This window comes from Bombus terrestris, chromosome 9 (genome assembly GCF_910591885.1).
Source record: "Bombus terrestris chromosome 9, iyBomTerr1.2, whole genome shotgun sequence".
In the NCBI taxonomy this organism is placed as follows: domain Eukaryota; kingdom Metazoa; phylum Arthropoda; class Insecta; order Hymenoptera; family Apidae; genus Bombus; species Bombus terrestris.
In genome coordinates this window covers 13,821,657-13,836,851 of record NC_063277.1, presented here as the reverse complement: position 1 = coordinate 13,836,851, position 15,195 = coordinate 13,821,657, and the positions used below count along the sequence as shown (strand labels likewise).

The 15,195-nt window shown below is 42.6% G+C and overlaps 1 protein-coding gene across 2 annotated transcripts in view; it reads right to left on the bottom strand.

Moving 5' to 3' along the window:
* LOC100649264 (neuroligin-4, X-linked) overlaps positions 1 to 15,195 on the bottom strand; it is a 261,737-nt gene that overhangs the window by 201,921 nt on the left and 44,621 nt on the right. For both annotated transcript variants that reach the window (XM_003397768.4, XM_012311998.3), the window contains exons 2-3: positions 3,263 to 3,634; positions 1,079 to 1,525 (exon numbers count right to left, since the gene is read on the bottom strand). In XM_003397768.4, the coding sequence (XP_003397816.1) occupies positions 1,079 to 1,326 (248 nt within the window). In that variant the 5' untranslated portion in view covers positions 1,327 to 1,525; positions 3,263 to 3,634. The remainder of the gene's footprint in view (positions 1 to 1,078; positions 1,526 to 3,262; positions 3,635 to 15,195) is intronic.

Here is a 15,195-nt window from a genome sequence, read left to right as displayed (position 1 = left end):
TGGATAATCTGTTTCCTTTCTGGAGTACAAAATTGAGAAAAATTAGCGCAAGTACCTGATAAAGTGATATTATCAGGAGAAGGAAATCTTCTAGAAAAGTTCAAATTAAATTTTTGATTCAGTCAAGAAGTCTGTGAGCTTGAACATTCGGAAAAATGTGGTTTGCGAATATTCTCCTCTCGACAACCAGCTCCCAAGTACTCCGCGCTGAGTTAATTATGTGTTCCGAGTGTATTGCATTACGAGTACCTTTGTCCCCTAGATCGTAATGTATGGAGATTAAGGTCGTGTATAATTGTGTTTCCGTTTTTGCTTCGCTGGCAGTGAGAGGAGTAGGAAGAGGGGAGAGGAAGGGGGTCGGGGAAGAAAGAGCGAGAGTTGTTGGATACGAAGGGATGTCTAGTTCTGTCGGAAATTCTAAAGCCTGTATTCGAGAATTTTGGGGAACGGTGGCTCGCGAATTTCACATTTTTTCCCCTGACATTTTGGAAATCACTGGTAGAAGCACAAAGAATTGTTTCGTCAACGTTTACATAAATTTTCCTTGGATAAATTTTTAACCAACTCCTATGAAACAGCTGGTCGGTGTGTATGGAAGGATACACGAATACAAGGCCAAATACTTTGGGCGAATTTCAAAGGAGCTGTTTGGCATAACTTTGCGGGAAATATGCCGATGAAATACGTTGAAGGACACCAGGATTAAAGGGATTTTGGTTCCCGGAATGTCCCTCCGAAATTTATTCTTTTGTCAAAATTTGTTGCTTCTTTCGGATATTAATGCAAAAAGAGCAGAACTCGAGTTTGCAGAAACAAAAAATCGCGAACGTTCCAACTTGTATTCTTAATGATCATCATCATTTTTAATTCCAGAATTATCTAAATCTCTAATGCATCGCCATCGTGCGAACTATGCTTCTATCCTTTCGTTATACGTCCACAACATTATTTACCAATCTCTATCAAACCTTTGCTACGCTGTTGTTCTTCGAAGAGGTGAATGGATAACATGATCGAGGTATAGTTCGAAAGATAGCGTAAATATGGCTGGTGCGAGTAAATTTTTCTCTTTGCTTACCTGACTCCTTCCCACGGGCTAGGCGCCTTAGTCGGTGAAAATCTGTTACCCCCGATCGGAGGGGTGGCGTATGGTATTCCGAGATAGACGTCGATTGGCTTGAGGAACTTGGCGTTCTCGAAGGAGCGTATGACCCCCTGCACCTCGCCGTACCGTGTCTGAACGATCCGTGGATTGAGCTTGCTCTTGATCGAGAGCGAGAGGGTGGGCGGCGCAATCAGACAGACGAGAATCAGGAAGAGTTCCATCTTGCTCCTCTCCGTCCCTACCCCCGCGCGTCACCGCCACGATTACCCTGTGCGACCACGCGCGCGCGCACAGACACACACAGTCGCACGCGGCTCCTCGCAATCGCTATCGATCACCTGTTCCCGTGACGATCGCTCTTCATTTAGGCCTGTTCAAGCGCTAACTGCGCGCCACCTTGACGCAAGCTTGCGGTTTTCCCTGAAATTTCAGTAGCAACCGGTTCAGACGGCAACTCGGCTTGCCCCGTTTCATCTACTTTACATCTACCGACCGTGCCGAATATCGCACACCTTCGCAAGTTGCAACGAATAATTAGCGACTCTTCTAGTTTCACACGTGAGTTTTGAATGAAATTTGCGAGAGGAAGGTACGAGGGAACTGGATCCCTCGCCGCGAAGGGAGATCCCTTCTCTTTGCCTTTTTTATAAAAATTTGATCGCGAAGTAAAACGTTTTGCAACAGGTGATTCAATGGTGATTCTTTAAATAAAAAATGAATAAAAGTTCGTTAGTAGAATTTAATTGGTGATCAGGAAGTTTGCAACCGCGTCAAATTGTGGGATCGACAGTGCCGTTTCCGCCACAACCTGGGCAGAAAAATAATTCCACAGAAGTACGCTATTCATCTCGCTTCGGGGCCGTTGGTTTTAAATTCTCATCTCGTGCAGGAAATTTTCATCGTTTCTTGATACTAGATAAAGTGGAACGACTAGCGCGGATACGTGCGTGTGCAGACGAAGGGCATTCTTTATGGAAATGGTGAATATCTGAAGCGGAACGCTCAAATTGACGTCAGATAAAGGTCTCAAAAATAATCATCGATGACTTTGCTTGAGATTCTGAAACGATTCGCGAAATGGATTGGAAGAGAGAAAGAAATGTGCCACCGTTTTCCGAGAAAAACGCGAAATTACGAGGCAGCGTTTCCTTGCGTTTCGAACTCGTTCTTGCCCTGGCTACGTAACGATGTCCCAATTTCGACGTTGCTATTTCTCCAAGATAAGGAAAGATATCATTGAAGAAGTAAATGTAGAGAATAGTTTCGATATTTTTAAAACACGTGCCGTACCACTAATTGAACGATCTTAATTCCTGTTGATAGCTATGAATATTTAACACGACCGTAAATCAGGCGGAAATCAATCTGATATCGATCGAGCCGCGAGTCTAAGAGGTTCGATAAGACGGCGGAAAGTGGCCCGGAGCGAAGATAGGCCGAGCGTACTCGTACATGGAACCATTATGGAAATCAGTACTTATCAGCCTTGGGAAGAGGAAAAAGAGGGAAGCGAGAGAGAGAGAGAGAGAGAGAGAGAGAGAGAGAGAAGAAAAAGGAAGAGAGGACTGGAGTTTAGTGTCGTCTAACTGGATCACGCGCTCTTCGTCATTCGCAGACTCGCACTGAGAAGCAGGAAGAAGGAGATAAGCTGTTTCAGGCGAACGGCTTTTGCTTATCAGTGGCGCTCGAATCTTTTCGCAAGAATCTATCTGAAAGATTTTCGACCGTACCGTAGGATATCGAGAAGCCCTAGGGAACGAGCCCGAGGATTTCGGAAATGGCATCATCGAATTCGATCATCGTTTCTGCATAGCTGAAGTTTGCGGCTCGCAATAGTATAGGTCAACGCTTTCGTCGACTTGCTCGAATGTATGTAGCTCCTATTTATAGCTATCTGCATACGGTTTATGTTATTTTGTTTGAAGTTAAAGCGTCGTTATTTGAACAAGAATGTCTGAAAGTTACTTTTAATTAAGAAATCTCTGCAAGCTTATTTGCAGTTACAAGAATGGAAGATGGTCGCAGATAATACTGAAAGTTAGCGGATTCTACTAGCAATCCACTGAATTTCGTATTCTTTCGTTGGAAAAGACACAGAGAAGGGATATCAACGGAAAATTGGTGGGTCCGGTTTTTCGCTGACGTCGAAACACTTACCATTAGACCCGGTCATCGACTTTAATTAACCTCCTGGTTAGAATAGCAGCAACAGCAAGGCGAGCACCGACTCAAACCTACGAATCCTCCTTCGGCATTTTTGCCACTGACTGTAACGCGTTGCGATTGATCGCTTAATTTCTTAGCTCCATTTCTTACCGCGCGTGACACCGCTCGAGGCGGATGGGGGATCGCGAAAACACCGATACGTCGCGATATGGGATTTCATTTATACTTTTGTAGAAAGTTTTCTTGCGCGATTCTCGAAACCTCGACAACCGATGCTCTTGCTTTCTAATATTACGTCGATTCGTTGAACAAATTCGGGGGTAGAAGACGGAGGCAGCTGTTTCTCTAGGTACGCAGCGAGTTCTGAAACAGAAAAATCAATACGATTATTAACAAAAATTAAAGCAAGCATACGCAGCCGGTTTGTCTCCAGAAAAAATGAAGACTTCTCGTTTTGACGAGAAAGACAATGAAACGAAACGATTGGTTTTCTATCGAAATCGAGCCAAGCAACGAAGTTGAACATCGATATTGAATAGCCAAGTCGCAAGCTTAACAGAAGATCTGTAATACAAATGCTTCGTTTCAACAGAGGTAATCCACTTGAGAAGATGGTTGAGCAATTATCATTCTACCAGGTACTGTTGTTACATCGATCGTGACATGAATTTACGAAAGCTGAATACACGTAGTCTGTTAATGTAGACGAAACGATGTAATAAACGTTTCAAGAGACACACACCAAGCGAAACGATCCTTAACTATCTCTTTACGTTCTACCGTTTTTGAAAAAGAGTTTAACGAGCGAACAAGTTTCTTCTTTCGAACGTGTTCATGAATATCGCAAACGTGACTCTTTTTTTCTTTTTTCACGTCAAGCAATTTCTTCGCACAACTTGATGGAACTGGGTCATTCGATAATTCCAATTAGCTCGATTTAATATTCTCTTGAATCGTCATTCTTGCAATCGAATCGTTTGGGCCAATTTCGAGAAAACCTTTACCGCTAGTTAGAACAAGATAAAACTCGGATCAAACCCGAGCGATCGCGTTCTTTCTATTGTTTCGCTCGATCCACCGCTATTTCGGTACGCAAACGTGCTTTCCACGCGGGAAGAATGGAAGACGCGTTCTCATAAGGCCGACAACGGGGCGCAGTTTCGCGTTCAATTAGCGCCGTTAAACAGACTAATCGAGGGAGTCAAGCCGTGCGCTACTAACAGCCACCCCTGGTATATCTATACCTAGCTCCACAGTCGATTAGACAACTACCCAATAAGTGACTCCACGACGCGGATATTATCAGGCTGCCGAGGGCAAATGACGGCAGGAGGCTGCGCTTGTAACCGTAACTGTGTGGTTCTGGCTGCACAGAGAGATATACATGCAAGTGAAATCGAGTGTCTGATAAGTGAATCCGACTGAAATGTAGAAATATCGCGGAGAAAAATATTCGAAATATCTTTTCTGTTATTGACTCTAACACAATCGGTGAGAAACATTGGGCGGTTCACAAAATCCAAAGGATTTTTATCCTTGAATTTTAGTTTGTCCCGGTAGTGGAACGAGTCAAGAACAAGAGCATCTTTTTAAAAACGTTGCGAAAGTAGAGAAAGAAAAAGAGAACGTGGAAGCAAATTTTCGCGTGTGGTCAAACGACCAGAGAAGCAGGTAGCTCATTAACCACGCCACACTCCATTACGTCGCTGATTATTCCAAGCGAGGATAACCCAGACGTGTAGTCCACTCGTTCGCATACCAAGCGACCAGGCGCGTCACACGCTCGCGCTACGTGCTCGCACGTTGACGCGCGAGTTGCGTGACAGCGTTCCTCTCTGCTCGTGCTCACATAAGCACACACGGACGAGTACGTATACAGACAGACAGGCAGATGGTTAACAGAGCTTCCCAACTACTGCCTGTGACCGATAGACTATTTGAGTTTGCCAAGTAGTAATAATTGTTTCTAGCGGGCAACGTTGTCCAGATGATAGGCGAATACGGCATAGTCTTGCGCTTCGCCCCAGGCGGTATTGCTGACGCAGCTGTTTAGTCCAATGCGTATCGACCCCGTCACATGAAATTTTACACACAGTTTTGTCCCCCGCGTTCCTTGGGTGGTTTAATCGAATTCTTGGTCGCTCCACCGGTATTGGTTTGAGGAAAATTATTTTCCAGAAAATTGGATAGCTTTTAAAGGAATTTCCTGCGTGAAAAATTTTGATAGCTTCAAATATAACTCTTCTAGATTTTTAGATGTATGGTATAAGTATAATATATACGAGTGTAGTATAAATGATACAGTATTACGCATTTTTACGTACAATTCTTAAGATCTGTACATATATTCTGGATCATCTGCTCGCAATTTAATATATTCAATGCCTCGATGGTATTTATCATGTCATTAGTAATTATTCAATTACAACATTATGATACGTAAATATTAATGACTGTACGCGTGCACGTATATGTATTAAATGACATTGATTAAGAAACGAACAGCTTTATCAGGGATTACGTTTACGTTGAAAACACCGTGAACTCAAATGCTCCCATTATACTCGTTGTTTTTTTGTACTGACCCTCGACCGATACTCGATCATAGGATAAACATTTTTTCCAGTCACCGAGCGACGTCTGACCGTAGCCTGGATGCTTTCACTGGGGCCATCGATCATCGTCTGTCCACGTACATGTTTATTCTACTGTGACGCCGACATCAACCTCAAAGCTTTCGTATCTACGATGCCCCGAATAAACTAGGCCATGCAAGGTAATTAAAGGAGCCGAAGAAGCAAACACGAGGAACATAACTTTGCGGATCGATCGGACTTTACAAATTTTATTTTGTCCGCGTGATTTAACACGATACTGTGCTTATGTAAAAGATTCGGCGAATTTTGGAAAATCTCAAATCGACGACCGAATCGATTCGAAAGGTGAAAGCTCTGTAGTTCATCTTTCAACCGGCAAATGCCAGCTTCTAGATAGTCAATTTCGCCCTATTGTACGCGAAATATGGGAGCAAGTTGCGTACGCCTACCTCGCACGCTCGGGAAACCGCAATCTCTATTTTTCAACTGGTGAACAGATCGATTTGGCAAAAAATATACTTCCTCGACGAAGCATTCTCTCCTTCTCAACAAGGCAGCTTGACGCGCTGTCAATTTTACATCACGACTTTGTTCGGCTTGACTGTTTCCGTCGACACTTAGTCTACCGTTGGGAAATTTCAATGGCGTTGACTCGACAATCGCGAACAGAATTGACAGATATTTTCTTCCAACTTAAGATCAAAGCCAATAAATCGAGAATCGAAGTAAAGTCACCGAGGGGAAAAAATAAATTAATTAACAGCCTCGCTATATTTCGATGCGAAGAATATGAAAACTGTACGAAATGAACGGAAGCAGCAGAATTAAGAATGGGAACCAAGAGACGACGGTTCCTGCACTCCATTTATCGACTACTGCACTAAAAATAGTTTCGCTAAAAGAGGTATCGTGTACCCGTTGCATTCTTTTGGACTTTTCTCGCTACTTGTGCCGGAAAATCTTAGCTTCGTCGACTTCTTATCCGGCATCGTCGGTATACAGTAAAACTGTGCACACGTGAGTGCAAGAAGTTGAGTTCGAAAGGAGTTGCAGCTGGAAACTACGCCGCGTAACGACGAGCCCGAACAATAGCCACCGAACGTCTATGTCGATCACGTCAGCTCCGCGGAATGGACTTTTCTGCTTTCTCTTGTCGTCCAAGAGGTCGTCTGAACAGCCGACATCGAATCGATATTCCACGCCGCGTAACAATCGAATTCTAAAGGGAATCCCATCCTCCGACTATTCGTTGTCGTTTTCTGGTCTTTCCTTCGCTGCTTCTTCCGTCTCACTGATCGGGTTTATGGGCACTGCAGCCGATTCTTTCATTTCCTATGCAGTAGCGCAATGGTAGTTTCAGGTAAGCCTTTTAGAATAATTATGAAGCACGAATTTGTGAAAAAAAATTAGGACTTTTGGTTACACGAGAAATATATAGATAGTAATTGATCTTAACAGATACATTTTTCACACAGAAATTCTTGTATTTGTTCGAAATGTACGATGTGTCTATAGTTAAAGAAGTATGTAAGTAGTTCGAGTCAATAAACGGCGCTGCATAAGCATTCATAGTGAATCAATCAAAGCTGAACGACTTCGAATAAGTAAAAAAAAAAAAAAAAAAGAAAAAAAAATAGACGCCGAACTGCTGGGATGAATTAATGAAGACCTGTGGGGATGGAACTACGGTATTATCCGAGTATTATGAAAGTATTCTAATAAGGTAAGAAAAATTGGCGAAATAAACGAATGGTGATCGATCATCCGTGACGTCTAAGATTCATCCGCAACTCAAATGAATCGGTATTATCTTCATTTTTCACGAGTAGGAGAGCAGCATGATCTATGCAATGCTGGAAATTTAATTGGAAAACTTTCGCCGGGGTGCTCCCATCTTGAATTCAACGACGTTTCGAATGGAAGTGCGTGAAAATTTTTGTTGATAGACGGCTCGACAGATCGTTCGTTCGTTTGGATATCTCTTTTCTGTTACGTGGAAGATAGTAGACATGCCACTTGCGCGCCAGAAAAATGAAAGAACCTACCGAAGGGAGTAAAAGAGAGAAAAATTGCCAGAGTAGAAAAAGAGAAATAGAAAAACCCTGGAAGGTGAAAAGTTGCAGATTTCGCAAACAGTTAAAGTAGATGACAGAAGTGCAATGGTAAAAGAAGGAAAGTAAGTAGTTCAAAAAATACGAAGCTCGAAAAGGCTGGAAAACTGTGCACCTGTAAATGAAATTTCTCGTCGTCACATGTCGCTCTAGCAATAATCGATAGAAAAGGTTGATTCGATTCTCGGAACGAGTATTCACGCCCGTTTCTAGCTAATAAACGATTGGGCTCGTGCCTGGTCGACCAGACTAATTACCGCATCAACGATACTTGCTGTCTCGAATTTGCTAAATTCCTAATTGCATTTACCGAAATTTCGCAAGCAGACTTTCCACGTTCGACGAGCACGAAAGGCCACGCAAGCTAGCAAATGCAATTTACCGCTTTGACAGTTAGTCTGTCCGGTCAAAGTAAGCTCTAGCATGGAAACCATGTTCAGACTTGCGAATCCGTAACATTATCTAGACAATGCCATTAATCAGACAACTTTCTTTCGCTCAGGAAAGCGTACTCGTTTTGTTGGTCGGATAAAAGATGGATGCCCACTTTTTAATTAACAGAAACCGTATTCTTCTGTTTTAATTGGACAAAAAACATGACTTTATGGATATTCCGAGGATAATTATGACAAACTATTTTACCGGAAAAATTGATTTACGAAGGAAGCGATATATTCAATCGATCGATTAACTATCAAGCGTGATAAAAGAAACGGTCGCACGTAGGTAGCTGGTTTATTTTATGGATCGTCGAATACGTTTTTTTCCCTAATCAGTCTGCTCTTGCAGAATAATTGACTCGCGTTTGCACAAAAAACGTCTGACAGCCGTTCCTCAACGATAAATGACCTATCAGCATGCAGGACTCGCGTAAAATTTCGCGTCAGCGTTTCTCTGGCTCGGAATTATTTTTAGGGCGAATGCAACGAACGCGCCGTGTCTTTGATTTACCTCGTTATCGTTAATTGACGCAATTTTTTCGTCTACCTTCCAGCTTCCTAACTTTTACTAACATTGTTGAATTATTACGAGACAATAATTGACGAAAGATAGCGAGTATTCGAGTCGTTCCAAGATCAGACTTTGCGCGACAGAAATGCTTGCAATAAAATACTCGGAGAAAGGAATAGCTTCATAAAGAGAAACAGTTACGACCGTAATTACGAAGGAAGAAATTATTATTGAGAGTATTACCTATTCCAACGTATAATTTTAAATTGTGTATTTTAATGGCCGTTCGCCATGAAATGTACACATCTGCAGCAAGGCCGCCGTAAAGCATAACTTGGCCAAACTCGATTAGTATGCAATCTGATAAATGAACGACGTGCAAACTTCTAAGTACCTCGAAGCCTCGAAATCCAAGTAAATTGCAGGTAAACGTCAATGCAATAACGATGATTGATGCGAACCTAGTTTGCTGATTAAAAGCTTAGACACCGTTAATGAACCGAACCACAATTCTTGCTTTTGACAATTTCAATCTGTCACTGAACCGTGCCATAAAGTTGCAATTTCTTTTACTTGGTTGCTACTTTCTCGCAATGAGTCGGATCTTGTATCGCAGTAATGTTATTTATGAAACTGTCCAATATTTTGTTTGTCTTGAACCATCGTTGTATATACGTCAACAGGTATATTGAAATCTTTCGGAGCCATTTTTTACGCGACTGGCTGGAAAAACAACGAAAACAACGGACGCCAAGCGTCACAGAAGAAGAGACACCGATGACAGGACAGCAAACAAGTGGCAGATTAATTTCGGCTGACAGTTTAATTGGGCCGGGTCGGATTAAACGTGCGGAAGGGCCAGCTGGACATTTTTCACGGCCAGCCGAATAAATAGAACCGTTCTGACGGACAGACGAGTTCTCGTCACAACGGAATTTCAATTTTCACCATCGTCGACGCGCAGAAACCAATAACAAAAAAAAAATGCGAAAAAAACCGCACGTACATAAAGGCGAAGAAAAATACAAGCAAGAAAAACAATCGTAATATGTAGGCCGTTTCGTGAGCTGCAGCGAACGTTATTTCCCTTCAACGGTGATTTCGAAGAAAAGGCAAAGCTGCCGAAAAACGACGAAGACTAACGCAGTCTGATCGGATCCTTAGGATTTCACACGTCTCTGGAAATCTGTCTGATGTGGATTTCTAACCCTCCGTCGTGCCATACCAGTCTGGCTTCTTTCTTCGCGTTGAAAGACGGTTTTTGAACAGGCAGGGGATGAAGAGGAAGGGGCTGAAGGACGAACAACCCCGAGGAAACGCCGAGAAAAGTGAAAACGGAGAGATAGGAAGGAAAGAATATGGAGGAGAGATAATATTCTTGGCTGTGCAATAACACTGCCGGACCGTATCCATTCCGACCAGCAGTTTCAGAGGGAGTAGGTGGTGCCTGGACACCTGACAACGGCTCGAAAGTTCGTCGTTATTGTTCTGCGAATTGGATTTGCCGGGCTTACGAGTGGGAAGCTGGCTCTCTTGAAAATCTGCCGGTCGTACGGGGTCCGCCATCCTCGTTTCCGGGCTAAGAATGTTCTCAATTGCCGTCACGGGACTCTCTAGATGGGTGGCGATCCCTCCTCTCTTCTTAAAAACTTCCAGCCAGTCCTTGCGGCGGCATAAGTTTCTTCTTTCCTCGAATTAAATTGTCGTCGCAACTCCGATTCGCAGAATTGGAAGAAATTGCTGGAATATTCCTCGTGTAGACGATTCGTTCATGGATTCGTGACGTTTAAGAGGGGAATGAGCGTTTCCGGTTGGATGTAAGATTGTTTGTTATTTGTTGTAGAAAGAGGAAGAGAGAGAGAGAGAGAGATATCGAAGGATAATATTTGAGGTGTCTTAATTTAAGACCGCCCAAGGTTTGCGATTTTATCCCCCATGGACTACAACTTCTGTTCTTAAATTCATTTGGCTCTGTTGATTTTCGCGAATGTTCGGTCCAATGGAAAATTATGCGGCCCCGTTTCTTCTCATAAGAAGGTAAACCTTCGCTCGAGCATTCCGTGCCAAGAAAAACTATGCAAACATTTCTATATTTCTCTATTCTATATTCCATATAATGAGCTCTCACGCGTTTTACAGTTCTTCGATACTACACTGCGCTGAATTTTCTAGCAGATTTTTTGTATTTTATATCATTTGCTCGTATATATAAGACTGTCCGTAGTATCTACTGAAAAATTTAGTTCTTTTATTCATTAGTTACGATTTAAACGAACTAAAACTGAACTATACATAGCGAATTACGCGTAGATTATAGATATATTTCGGTATAAATCACCGATACGATTCAGCCACGAGCAGAATTCATTCATAGCTAGAGAATATCCTTAAAAACTACTTTTTCTCTCAAAGAATCTCTATTACTTCCACGCGGAAGCGCAGAAACATCTCTCTCCTTACTTCCGTTCAGCTGTTTCGGACTCCACCCACCGATTTTCACACGAAAGAATCTCGGCTGTCTGCATATTCTTCCCCCGCGATAAGGGGAAACACGCTCGAAATGGCGGCGTCGAGGTTGGTTGCACGTGTGTTCGTGAAAAAATGTGAGAGGCCAAGCTGAAACCGGCATCTACAGCTGGAATAGAGGAAACGGTTTTTCCGTGGCTCGTTGCTTCATGGTTATGGTCACTGGATATCGTAGTTTCTGCAACAGATGCGTCCGACTGCGCCGTCTCGGTTTTCGTCGAACCGCGAACCGATATTCCGAGCAGCACGCCGGAAACCGGATCAACGGTTCGTCGACGAGGAACTCTAACGGAGAAGGGGATGAACTTCCTCCGCAATCTCCCCAGTTGGCGTTAAGGGACAATAAAGCGCAACAGTCGAGATAGGTTTTTTCTATAATGAAGTCGAATCGTTGATGTAAAAGAACTTCTTCCTTGCAAGCGTATTTAATCTGATTCTCGTGGATCATAGACATTTTGGTACGAGAAGATGAGCGTTTGTAAATTTGTATTATCGTTTAACTTTTCAAAGATATCCGGCTCGTATCGAACATGTTTTCCACGAAGGCCGACTTAAAGAATAAAATCGACGATAGAGAGAGAGAGGGAGAGAGAGTACGCAAGCATTTCAAGCATTTCATGAACTAGATCGAAAAGATGAAATCACGAAGGTAGCGCGTGTCGCTTCGAAATTCCGTACGCAAGAGGAATAAACGAGGACATAGGCCAGAAGATAGCCAGACGAACGAATCGGGTTGTCGAAACGTTAATTAAATAGCTGGGAGTAGAAAAAGAACGCAAGGTTAGTGTATATGACGGCGCGTTTAATTTAAAGCAGGGAAAATCAGCAGTGTTCTGTAGCTAGCATCTAATTAAGTCGAACCGCGCCACTACTGCTCCTTTTCACTTTGTTTTTCACTTCGTGCCCGGTCAGAGTCACGGACAAAGACCAGAGCCGACGCTTTGTTTTGCACAAAGGCCGAACCAGGCTATTAGGAAAAATCATGGAGAAATGTAATAAATCGCGTGATTAATTAAGCCACGCTCGCCCCTAGGCTCGTGACTCTCGCCCGCGGCCCATTCTTAACGCAAGCTGCACGCTCGAACGAGCGCATCTCGTCGCCGCGGTCGCGCCACGCCGTACCGAAACGCCGTCCATTATTTAGCAGCGAATACCCAGGGAAAAACAACAGCTCGCTGAACTATTAATAACCCAACCGATGGCTGCAGCCATTGTTGCGCCTCGAATTTTCCTGATAGGCATCGCAAATTCAGGCTCAGGATATGCTTCATCTTTTCGAGAATAGTGTCGTTGCGATCTATTTGGAGTTAATTAGCTCTGTAAGCTAGAATGCTTATCTATGTGTTTGGTACAGTTTATTTGGAGAATTTGCAGTTTGGCAGAGTTTATTGCGTTTCCGGATTTAGGTTAAAATAGGATAAGTCCGAATTAAGCGTAGAATATGTAGTCGAGTATTGCTTATTTCACGTGTGATGTAACAGCTACGGAATAACAGGAAATTATTTATCGTAACATAGTACAATAACGAATTTATCAAATCGCATAACGCTTTACCGTTTCATTCTCTACTTTATAAGCTGATTAACGAATGTACAGCAAGTAAGATTAATTTACACGGGGTTTCTTCAATTAGAATCGAGCGTGGAAATTCATATTTCACAAACCTCTAGACTCCATTTCGTCCTGATTCTAAGTTCTCATCATGTGCGTTCCAGCTTCGACACAGTTTGTGTTTCTGGTTAATTGCAGCCTGAATATTACACAGGAGACGCAGTTTTTCGTCGCTTATTTTATTTCCCTGTGGTTCTTTGACAGAGAGTAACGTCAACGCACGCAATGTTTGCTTGACATACTTATTATACACGACATAATTAGAAAACATGTACGCCAGGCAAACGTTTCATTTATCAGAGATAATCCCATCCCTTAGGGGCACTAAATTTAAAATCTTGGTGTGTAATAACCATGTCGATAATCCGATAATCCATCAGCAAATTGCCGTAATTCCAACATTATTCAACGTTCACTGGTCATAAAAGATTTTCCCTAGAATAAGAAAGTCGAGCACCTGTTAATTCGACTTTTACATCCACTCTACAGTACATTATACGTTACATATATTACACGTTATGGTACATATATTACATATTAATGAAATGTACTTAAACTCAATAGAGAATCGAATTCCTTTTTTAAAGGAGCAATAACGTTAACTTAATTACGATCCTGCAGACAATGAAGCTCTCTGAGGAAAGCAACAACGTCAAGGTTTTTCAGACTTTCGTGGGAGTTGTTCCCTCAGGAGCGCCCTTCTCGCGTACGTGACTCTGCGTCGTGTCTCGTGAGTTTTCTCTCTTTTCGACACAAGAAACGAAGACTCGGTACGACTGTGGACACGCGAGCGTGCCTATATTTCCCCTAATGAGCCGGGAAGATTGCCCGTCTAGTGGCCACTCGCTTATTTACACGAAGCAGGGATAGACGAGTTCCTTTCTGCGTGTTCTGATGTACGAAACAAGTTTCATTTTCTTTTCTTCCCTATTTTTATAAAACAATCTGTACAATTTCTTCTAATAGATATTTTCGTCAGCTGCAATACGAAGTCGATCGATTTTGGTAAACTTCTCTTTTCTTTCTCTTTTTTTCTTCCACCATCCGTTTTCTATTTTCCTCGATCAAAGACTAAATTTTTTAACACGGTCGATATTATTTCTGTAGAAAAAATTATTGTTCGAGTAAAACGTGTAAACCGTTTTGCTCGTGGAAGATATAGTCTCGTTCGCCTTGTCCCGTTTCGATTATAAATCGGATTAAACGTTATTCCGCGAGGCAATTTTCCTCGGCACGCGCGAGTCTGCGCTTTTTGCAGGAACTGGCTAAAGTCGTAACAGGCTTGAGCCATAGTTGCGTCGCTGTATTATCGGGATCTATCCCAGATGCGCTTAATTGATCGTTAGCAGCATGGTAATTACTTCGAATTAACTTCCAGATACTCGTTCAAAGGACACCGTAGAAGGCAACTCTCGTTGTCGACGAACGCTGAATTCGATTAAAAAATTTGCAACAAAAGCGCTTAAGCACGTAGAAAAATTCGTCCTATACCCAACATTCACATCATCAAAAGTCTTCATGGTACGATCGTATTTCTGTATTTCGCGTGTAATTGAATCGCAAAACGAATGGCGAATATCATAATGTTCACCGTGTCTATCGAGCATATCTGTGTCGAGCCTCGATTAGTTTCGAGAATCGCTGTATCCACTACCGAGCACACTCTGCGGTCGACACGTCGGTCTCGGAACACGACTGCGATTCGGATATTCGAGTCTGGTCGCGATAGCGCGACGTCCGTTCGAGTACATCCTGCGATGGAACGGTTATCGAAATCTTTAATATAAACCGCCGGACATCGGTCGAAATATACGTCTGTCGTGTCGACAACTGTTTCACTGGAAAATAAGTCTGCGATTTATCTCGCCGTGCGGAAAATGTTTTAAAACGAGATGATTTCGCGGAACGCTGCTCCGCCGGATCTTTCGACGTTATGAAATTGTAAAAGTTGCGCAAAACATTGAGGGATATTCAAGTCGATATTGAAATTTCTCATGATTAACGAGAGAAAGTAAAGCTAATCCATACGTGTGATATGTTTAATACGCAGATTAAGTTTTGTTGCTCCATGATATCCATTAAACGCGATAAATTACTAAGACGACAGAGAATCATTGAGATTAATCTT